The sequence below is a fragment of the Cryptotermes secundus genome, unplaced genomic scaffold (assembly GCF_002891405.2).
Source record: "Cryptotermes secundus unplaced genomic scaffold, Csec_1.0 scaffold220, whole genome shotgun sequence".
In the NCBI taxonomy this organism is placed as follows: Eukaryota; Metazoa; Arthropoda; class Insecta; order Blattodea; family Kalotermitidae; genus Cryptotermes; species Cryptotermes secundus.
In genome coordinates this window covers 325,978-336,711 of record NW_019735557.1, presented here as the reverse complement: position 1 = coordinate 336,711, position 10,734 = coordinate 325,978, and the positions used below count along the sequence as shown (strand labels likewise).

The 10,734-nt window shown below is 37.9% G+C and overlaps 1 protein-coding gene across 1 annotated transcript in view; it reads right to left on the bottom strand.

The window, feature by feature from the left end:
* The window catches only part of LOC111869550 (von Willebrand factor A domain-containing protein 8), a gene marked incomplete at its 3' end in the record, with an annotated part of 294,700 nt that overhangs the window by 26,776 nt on the left and 257,190 nt on the right, over positions 1-10,734 (bottom strand). The window contains 3 exon segments of the mRNA XM_033753471.1: positions 710-871; positions 1,501-1,694; positions 8,367-8,605. Coding sequence (XP_033609362.1) covers positions 710-871; positions 1,501-1,694; positions 8,367-8,605 — 595 coding nt within the window.

Here is a 10,734-nt window from a genome sequence, read left to right as displayed (position 1 = left end):
TGATGATGATGATGATGATGATAAATATCTTATCAGTAAGAGTCTGCTATGCTCTTTCAGAAGTCAGGTAAAACATACAGTGGATTTACATGTGAATATAGCAGTGAATATTAATATATATATATAATATACAGTTGTCTACAAAGTGTCACATACCAGAAGCCTGTGATCTGAATATGAACAGAATTACATCACTGAGTACAAAAGAGGCTCAGAGTTCTAGACCTTAATTAAGTCAATCAATAAAGGAGGAAAAAGATGATCAGTTATGATCAAAAGTTTTAATTCGTATAATAAAGAAACTGTATATATCACTATCAGTCTGACATGGGTTCTACTGTTTGTTGACCACTTCCATCCTCAGTTGTCTAATGTTTTAGCCAAGGCTGATCCTTGGTTCCTTGGGTCAAGTTACTTTGCATTTCATACTTAATTTGGGTAGTCTCTCCCTCAGAATTCTGTCAACATGGGAGTTCCATTTCTTTTTGGGGTCAAAATTTTTTTTCAATACAGATTTGGTCTTTGGATCATCCAAGGTGTCACACATTCTTTTATAGTGTTTCCACACATGTATTTTGTAGCTTGTCTCATGAACTTCATCTCGGGACACTATGCAAGCATGTGCATGTACACACATACACACACACACACACACACATACTGCCTGGCTGTTAATGAAACATGAGTTAAACAAAGCTTAAAAGCTTACCACACAGTTTGTCTGACCTAGCAAAGCTGTCATTATGTGCCAGTTGCCAATTTCAGCTCCAAGAGTCCGGACAAAACTATCCCTGGTTGACTTGAAAGTGGACAGCAGTGGTATATGGCTCGCCCTTCTAGCAGTCAAGTCTACCATTACAAGGCTGTTGGACTTGAGGGGAACAGATTAAATTTTTAATAACTCATTTGTATAATATTCAGAGTACATCAGGGAGATCAGATCTACAACACCATAAAAATTAAAATGTCTAATTAATATATTTTGAAGTATTATATTCCTGAAGTAATATTCAACATACCCTCTGAAAACAGCTGGAAATTTGAAATATTTTTGAGCTGAGAACCAATACACAGGGGTTCACTGTATTTTGCAATGTCACATAACAAAATAAAAGCAATAGATGGTTTAAGCAATAATTCTTCTGACCCATACTCAGAAGATGACCAGTTTGAATCTCACCTGGGATATCAATGATTGTTATGTTCTTTGTCAGTTTTCTATGTCTCTAGAAGCAAATGCCAGGCTAGTGCCTCAAATTAAGTCACAAAAGTTTCCTTCCATATCCTTTCCAATTCAGTAATCATCCAACTGTTTGACACTATACAGCATAAGATACTGACAACATCATTAAATAAACCATAAATAAATAAGAACGAAACAAAGAAACATTATTGGCTGAAGGTGTGCAATATGAATGTTATATATATTAACTGTAAATAAAAAAAAACTGAAATGCAAAAGAAGCATACATCATTTATAAATACATATATTTTACATACTGTTTCCTCATGTATTAGCAGTCGTTCACCATTATCTAATGGCGAGAGTGTAAAGAGGGGTCGAGCACCTCGCACTGGAGTAATTAAACCTTGGAGCGACAACTCCTCGATAATTCCACCTGACAGCCTCATTGTAAAGAGAGTCAGTGGGTTCGAAGTCAGAACATGAACCCAGTCTTCCTGCAGCTCTGTACCTATAACCATTTGGAAAATTTATTGAAATAAAGAACACTGCCTTCTGGGATGTGATGCTGTGTAGTTGGGTAAATGTTTACAAACATGCTGCTTCCATCTTCAGAGCAGAACAGTAAACAGTGTGTGGACAATGTGGCATAGATATGAAAAGAGCAAAGACTGGGGCTGAGGCCAGGGATCAGAGTGAACCAATAGGAGAAAGGAAAATGGCAAAAAAATCTGAGGCCCCTAAAATTTAATTTTCAAGAGAAGAGGGTCTAGGCAAAAAATCGCTCTGAGCGAATTACTCAGTGATAGAGGAAATACATACAGAACATTAACAGGGGCAGATGGTAATGAAGGGGGAGAATTGGAGAAGACAGAAGTCAGGAGAGACTGAGTAAGGAAAACAGTAGCTCTAGAATGGCCTATTTCGATTATGCTGTGGAAGGGAGAACAGGCAAAACACTAACACCGACTGATGGCAGAGGGGGGGGGGAGTCTACCAGAGTAAACAGCACTACACCCCAGAAGAAAGTATTACCTATAGTCTCAGTTGTGAAAAACCTCAAATCTCATACGGTAAAACTTCATTATAATGCGCCTCATTATACTGCAGATTCAGATGTACTGCAGGTCTAGTTACATCTCCCAACAAGATTCAATTTACTTTCCTTGCAAACAATTTTGTTTCAAATATCTCTGTGATATTTTTCTGTGTAACCAGCATCATCTAAATGACTACATCTAGTCAGTCACTCTGAGTAGGTAATATGACCTTGCATGTGACTGGTGATTTGCCAGTGAGGCACCGATGATTCTCTATATGGGCTATGGAAAAGCCCTCCAATGTTGGAATTAGTGTGGCATGTTGGAAATATTGGAAGATGACAGTGTGAATGAAGAAATATGTAAGCTTGAGACCCCTAAAATTAGCAAAGTACTGAACAGCATCATTGATGTAATGAATTGGATGGGAAGATGGAGTGACTGTGATCATCTCCATCTCTTATATTTAGAAAACATTATGAGATATATGACACAGAAATGAAATCAGCTAAGCCAAAAAAGAAATCTGACCATTTTAAAAGCACCAATTAAATAAGGCATGCATTTAACTTAAATACAATCTCATTTTTAATGTAATTTAATATTAAATTTGCTATAAACAAAAACTTCAGCTCAATGATTACCCCCAAGGTTTCATTAACTCAGTTATGAATTCCAAAGGTAGCAATCATCTCAATAAAGAGGTCTCTGTGTATATCTCATATATGAAGGGCGTTTCAGAGAAGTTCAAATGTGTAGGGAATCAATATAACATTAGGAAAATCTTCAAAACTCAACATACTCTTATGAGTTCACTCAGGAAAACCAGGCCAGAAACAGATCTGCAATAGATGGCACAGTGTATCTATAGCATTCCCTGTGAATGTGACAGTATCTATATTGGAGAAACAGGAAGACTTACAGCCGTGTGGTTCTGTGAACACACACACAATTTCAAAGAGGGTCTCATAGAAAAACCAAAATTTGCCCAACGTGCCTATGAAAAAGGCCACAGGGTAGGCTGGGATGAAGCTAGGATTTTGGAAACTGAAAATAACAGCAGGTATAGGAAATAAAAGGAACTGGCCCATATGCCATGCTCTTTCAATCTGATCACCCTACCCACTTTGGATATTTCTTCCATGTGGGTCCCCCTTGTCAGCAATGAAGTTTACCAACCCAGAGGGAAGATCTGAAGATGTGACAGATTCTTCATGGATTTCTATAAGATTTTAGTCTCAAGTGTTCAGTTTTTACTTTACAGATGACCCTAGCAGAAGGCACAAAATGGTTTCACAAATTCTCCATTTAATCCCATGCATTGGTTTTCATAGATTTGGTTTATTGTATAATATTTTCACCTCCTTTTCTATCTCAGTTTCAGGTCTATTTATATTTTATCACAAACTTTATTGCATATTTTCCTGTTATCTCTCTTCAACATAACCTAATATCAGGTATTTATACAAATGCAGTTATACTGACATGGGTTGTCCAGTGATTGAGGTTAGCTCTCTCTAGGGGACCCAACAGAGTGAGTGAATTTCCCCTCACCTGAGGATGAAAGCAGGCCCAGTTTCTGACACGTTGTGTTCTCTAGTTCTTAGAATACCGGATGATGGACAAAGTGCAAAACCCAGTAATTCTGAAAAACTTTCACATTAAAAAAATGATTTCTTGTGAAATTTCCTGAAATACTGTGGGTCTTCAATCTATCTTCCAACAGCCACATAATAAGAAAGTTTTACTGAACTTACTGAAATCATTCAATGACCTCTTATTTAGAACATTATTACAAACCATTACACCAACAAGAATGTATATACATATATGTTTTACTATAAAATTCATACTAAGAGTCAGATGCTGATTCTGGCAGAGTAACAGAGTGTATAAAGGATGATTTACATAGGGGTGTAGTGGTTACAGCTTCCCCTTTAACAGTCATGAGCACATACATTAAATAGGAACAATTTGGGACTCAAATCTACACAAAAAAACAAACTGAAAACATGTGATCCATCATCCATTGAGAAATGCTCAATGGACTTGCACAAAATTTTATATTGTGGAGTTTTACTAAAATATGTTGATTCATTTTAATTTTTCTAATATTTGACTAGAATAACAGAGAAATTGTATATAGACCTATGTATTTTTGTGTAAACCTAAATTGTAACACACTAAATATTTTACTAAGAGTGAAAAATACTGTCACATGTAGGGTGGTACGCATGATGAAAATGATGGGTTATAGTTCAGATGATTAGCTTTTTTAGCACCTCAGTTACGAGTTCTCTTAATGACATTTAAATACAGCACTATTGTTGATTTCCACAATTTACAGTTCACTGTTACGGATGCACTAGGAACCTCAGCCTTCACTACTCATCTCCTTGTTACGGAATTAAAACAGTCTGACTGTGACTAAATCTTCTGATCACATACCAAGTCTTCACAGGCCGACTTATTATTATTCCTTCATGACAAACTTTCTATGGCTATCTTCTATAGAGAATATATGAGACAAACTCCGTCTTAAGTGCAACAATTTAATTGTAGTTCTTCCATCTTTCCTTCCTCCACACTACATGTTTCGGCCTTAAATGGCCATCATCAGGTGTATATTCTTATGCAGCTGCTACACTGCCCATAGTTCAAAATTTAAAACACCAGTCTTTCCAATTCTATGTATGTACAAAATCTTTGCTAACCTACACACGTCAACTTGATTTCCAAAATTGACACTTTTTAAAACTTCAATTTCAAATTAAAATGTCTTTAAATTTTCCGTTCTTTTCCAAATTTTAAAAATTAAAATTTCTCGGGGTACTCGCCCTATGTCTATAGTGCTGCAACGGCCACTTCTTGTTTTATCGCTGTTCAGGTATTGTTCTGTGTAGGCTCTCTGTGCGTGCGCCGCTGTCTATCTTTAATACTTAAGACGGAGTTTGTCTCATATATTGTGTGAGTGTAACAGGATGCTTAAATATAATATTCTACAGAGAACTCAGAACTGTCATTTCACTCCCTTCTCTTATAAGCACTCTGCACACTGAACTCTGCACTAGTCTCTCAGTCTAGTTTAAGCTATAACACATACTAGTTATATACTCGTAAGTTCCACACTGACATCTTTCATTCTTGACTCCTATTGTTGTAGTGCACCCAATTGAAAGTTGTTTACAGGTCGTTGCCGAGAAATGGAGATTCTTCTATTGTTGCCTTACATGTATTCGGGTGCAGGGTGTTTACTGGTCCACTGCCTAGCAATGGTCTGGCCACCCACATGACACTGATCCTTCCTTAATGCTGTTCATCCTGAATAGCCTATTGGTGCATCACCAGCCCTTCCTTCTGATATTTCTTCTCATGATGTCACTTTCCTATTGCTTGATTCCTCCATAGTGATCACTCTCCAACTGCTATATCTGCTCTCCCCTTAAGGGTGCTTGTCTTGAAAAGCTGCCTGACTGGATTCCAGCCAGTTCAGGTCCTCACCATCATCCGACATTTTTTTCTTCTCCTTCCCCCTATCTCTCAATCTTTGAATGGCAGGCATAGCTCCCACATTTGTGACTCTTCTTATGTTAAACATGCAAGTGGCTCTTCAACCACTTTGGAGGAGAGTGACCATTGCACAATGCCCAATCCTTGACTGTATGCAACCTCGTGGAAATCGCAACTGCTCGTTTCCCAATCTCCAGCCCTAGGATCTTCTTGAGGGTCTTGTTGAATTCTCTCCTGCATCATAGCTGCAGTCTTGTGCTCAGGTTTTTACTCCAATTTTGCATTCTGCACCTCTCTATAGTCTCTTCCAGTCCTTTTGCCCTTTTGAGGTGCCTCATTCCACCCGCTTCCTGGTCTGATCTTTCCTGACATTTTTCCTGCACCATGCCACTCTTGCACAGCGAGTCATCTTCCTGCCGGAGATGGTCAATTTCTTCTGGGATTCACAACTTGCCTGGATCCTTCCTTTTGGCTTCTGGTGGAGCCCCCTAGCCAGATTCCAGTCCCTACACCTCTTCCTCAGTCTCTCAGCCAGCATCACTGTGGCTTCCTCCTTGGGGATCTCTTGATGCTCCCCTGTGGACTGGGATCAGGCTCAATCTTCTCTGTATCTGCCTCTGTCCCTTCGTGGCAGGCTTTCTGGAGACTCTGTGTCTTGTGGTTAACGCACGTCATGATGTTTTTGGCTCATGTCTTCTCCCACTCTGACCACATGGATTGCATTGTGGCCTCCTCCTTCTCTTGACTGGTTCTGATTATCTCTTCTATGTGAGTCTGGCTGGCTCTTGATTTCCACAATTTACAGTTCATCATTACACACATACTAGGATCCTCAGCTTTCATTATTCGTTTCCTGGTAATGGAATTAAAAGATCTTCTAATCACACATCAAGCCTTCAAAGGCCGACTTCTTATTCTTCTTCTATGACAAATTTCCTATGGCTATCTTCTATCGAGGGCTGAGAACTGTCACCACATTCACTTCTCTTATAAGCACTCTGCACTAGTCCCTCACTCTAGTCTAAGATATAACAGATACTCAGTTATATAAGCTCCACACTGACATCTTTCATTCTTGACTCCTATTGTTGTAAGGCACTCAACTGAAGGTTGCTTACAGGTAGTTGCCTAGAGATTACAGGTAGTTGCCTAGAGATGGAGATTCTTCTATTTTTGCCGAGTGTTATTCAGTTGTGGGGTGTTTACTGGTCCATTGTCTAGCAACACTCTGGCCATCCACATTACAATTTTTCAACAAAAGATGAAGAAAACTATGAAGCAGATACTTTAGGTCCAACAGAATTTTTCTGTAAGTCTTATAAATTCCAAGATAATCAAAAGATAGTAAATTCCCCAGAACTGTTAAGCTATGCATACATTTCCTATCTGGTGTATCCAACAAGAATCAACAATGGTCTTCAAAGCATATACAAAGATAACTAAAGCATTTTCTCAATATTAATTAAATGAAACTTCCTCCCTTCTGAATTTAAAGAACCATATGTAAAAGATAAAAGGCAAAGTTATCCCTGTGCTTAAATAATTAATCACTTTGCCATGAAGGCATATGGGGGAGTGCATATATAGATCCACAATTTCTTGACCTCAGCACTAGCTGGAGGTGAGTGGTCAGCTTCATGCCCCAGCCACTTTACCCACAGGTGAAAGAGTCCATGGTACCCTTTGGATAGGAGGCTGGGTGGACCCCAGAGGCAGTCTGGTCAACCTCTCCATTGTTCAGCCCATAGCTAGTCACTATACCAACTATGCTATCCCAGCTCCTTTTATAGACCCATATGAATAATACATATTTAATTACAACATAATTTAATGTGCTGCTACATGCTAAAATCTTCTTGGGTTATCAGCCATGTAAATGTTCAGTTAAAAACCATCATTTCAGAGATCTCCTCCATCTCCATAATAAAAATTGATACTGCATTTTTGTGGAATGAAATTAATTGCCCTATGATTAGTGGAGGTTTGTTTGTTCATGTTTTCATTTTTAAAAAAGGTGTGCTAGCATTATATGTTGAGCTTAAATCCACGACACTTACCTGCCAAAATAGATAGGACACAGTGGTTATTTGTGTGTGATGACAGTAGTGTGTTCTGCTGGGGGAGATTCTGCAGTAATTCAATTGAATTTATTGTTTCTGCTGGTAATAGGATTTGTTGGTTCATTCTTATTCGTTCTCAGATGATGAACCAAACGATGCTGGAGATGAAGATGTCTTAAACATTGGCTGACATGGCTGATCATCCAAGATTTTTGTACATTTATTTGTTGTTAAAGATTCAAATCTTACATGCTGCTATAAACATTACTTAATCAAAATTTAAACTTTGTTTCTTTTGAAATAAATACACAGAACATAGCGAACACATCAGAATTGTTACACTATGCAAACCTTTCCCAGCTTGAACCCTTCTTCTACTGGTATACTCGTACTCCATGTCCTTGGAACCTGATAAAGGCCAATGGATCTTGCTCATGCTCTTTCACCTGCCACTGTGTCTATGAGTCTTGGCTAGTATTAATTCCTCTCTACTTCCTATGCAACTAAGACCCGCTGGAACACTGAAACACCTCTCATTATTGTTATTACAATCCAAGAAATTATGGTACCTACCTTTACTAACTGTAAGTCCCGCAACAATGGCAGTTTCTTTAATTGGTATGGACCAATAAGACTGCATCTCACTGAAAACAGCAGCCCTGGCTTCAACCCTATCCAGAGGATGGTGGTACTGCCTAAGGATCTTGGGAGCCTTCATTTTCAAGAATCTTTCTTCAACAGCAAGCTGAAGTGGCTCCAGTGAATGCATGACAGTCCATTGTCCAGCTAGATGTGCATGAGGCAGTGGCAGCCTATACACAACACATTCCTTAAGATAAATGGCTTTGTTTATTGTTCATATTTTACTCCTCTGATCTGCAGCGTGTGGTTGTGATATGAATGATGAAAATAAAAATGTGATAAGGAGTATGTCTAGTGAAATAAAGGAAAATGAGGGGGAAAGGGAAAACTGAATAAAAATATATCTCCTGTTTCAGTTTTTTTATCATCCACTCTGCCCTTGAATAGGCCCTTCATAGGCCACTGTTTCATTACTCTCTCTACCATAACTTCCTTCTACCTCCCTTTGGCTTACTCAGAACCATTTCTCCAGTCTCTCTACCAAAGGGAATGAGCTTTATATAGGCCACATATTTTATTACCATTCTCCTTACTCCTATTGGTTAAGACTAGACCATGGTCCCAAGCACACTGCTACAGCAGACTACTCAACATTACATCCCAGAAGACAGTGATCTTCACAGTTACCAGCATGAGAACTTATAACAACAGAATGTGGGTATCCCTCGATTTAAAAGGATAACTCATTCCTTGAAAACTGTTTGTAAGGCAAAAATTCATAAACTGAAAATGAAATTTGCATTACTTTATAGGGCAAAAGTCACCAAACTGCAAAACGTACATCTTTCGTTGTGGCAAAAATAAAGTTTGTTAAACGAGAAATGGGTACAAATAACCATTATTTGTAATTGTGAAAATCTGTAAACCAATTATTCAGAAATCAAGGGTATCTGTGTTACCTTATTTCCAAATTACACATATGCCACAAAGTATTCACATTATGCTGAGATCATAATCATTATAAAAACTTTATGCTTGTTGGCTGAAATGTTAAAAATGCAAAACTTGTAGGAAGTCAAGGGATTAATTAAATTCATAAATGGCATTCCAAAATATATGTAAACATATTATAAGTAGAGCAACTGATTAACCTCATGGATATATTCGATAAGACTAAGTTGTAAATAAGGTAAGTCTAAAGGTGTCAAAACCTGTTAAATCTAATTTAGTGTCAAAAGATTGTACAGATATAGAACATAAGCCTAAAGAGAGCAAATCCATCTGTTGGATAGGAAGGCAACTCGTGTAAGATGTGAAGGCTGGACAGGCATAATCTAGGCCATTTTTTGTGTACCTTTTATAGTCTCGTTCTAAGATCCACAATCTACTTACTTCTATTTGGAATAAGGAAAAATTGCCTGACCAGTGGAAGGAGTCTATTATTGTACCAGTTCACAAGAAGGGTGACAAAACTGACTGCAGTAATTATCGGGGGATATCACTGCAAGCAACTTCATACAATATTTTATCCAATATTCTTCTCTCAAGGTTAAGTCCATATGTAGATGAAATTATTGGGGATCATCAGTGTGGGTTTTGACATACCTGATCAACAACAGATCAGATCGTTGCATTCGTCAGATATTGGAAAACAAACGGAGTACGATGAGACAGTATATCAGCTATTCATAGACTTCAAGAAAGCCTATGATTCAGTTAGGAGGGAAGTACTGTACAATATTCTGATAGAGTTTGGGATATCCATGAATCTAGTTAGGTTGATTAAAATGTGTTTAAACGAAACATAAAGTAAAGTCTGTGTAGGTAAACATTTGTCTGATAAATTTCATATCCAGAATTGTCTAAAATGAGGAGATGCTTTATCGCAACTCCTTTTCTACTTTGTTTTAGAATATGCCATTAGGAAGGTCCAGGAAAACCAGGTGGGACTGAAATAAAACGGGACAAATCAGCTGTTGCTCTATGCCGATGATGTGAATCTACTGGGTGATAAAGANTAAAGTAAAGTCTGTGTAGGTAAACATTTGTCTGATAAATTTCATATCCAGAATTGTCTAAAATGAGGAGATGCTTTATCGCAACTCCTTTTCTACTTTGTTTTAGAATATGCCATTAGGAAGGTCCAGGAAAACCAGGTGGGACTGAAATAAAACGGGACAAATCAGCTGTTGCTCTATGCCGATGATGTGAATCTACTGGGTGATAAAGAAGATACCATAAAGAAAAAGACACAAACTTTAATTGACACAAGTAAAGAGGTTGGTCTAGAAGTAAACAGTGAGAAAACTAGGTATATGTTTTTGTCTGATCACCAAAATGCAGGGCAAAATCATGATAT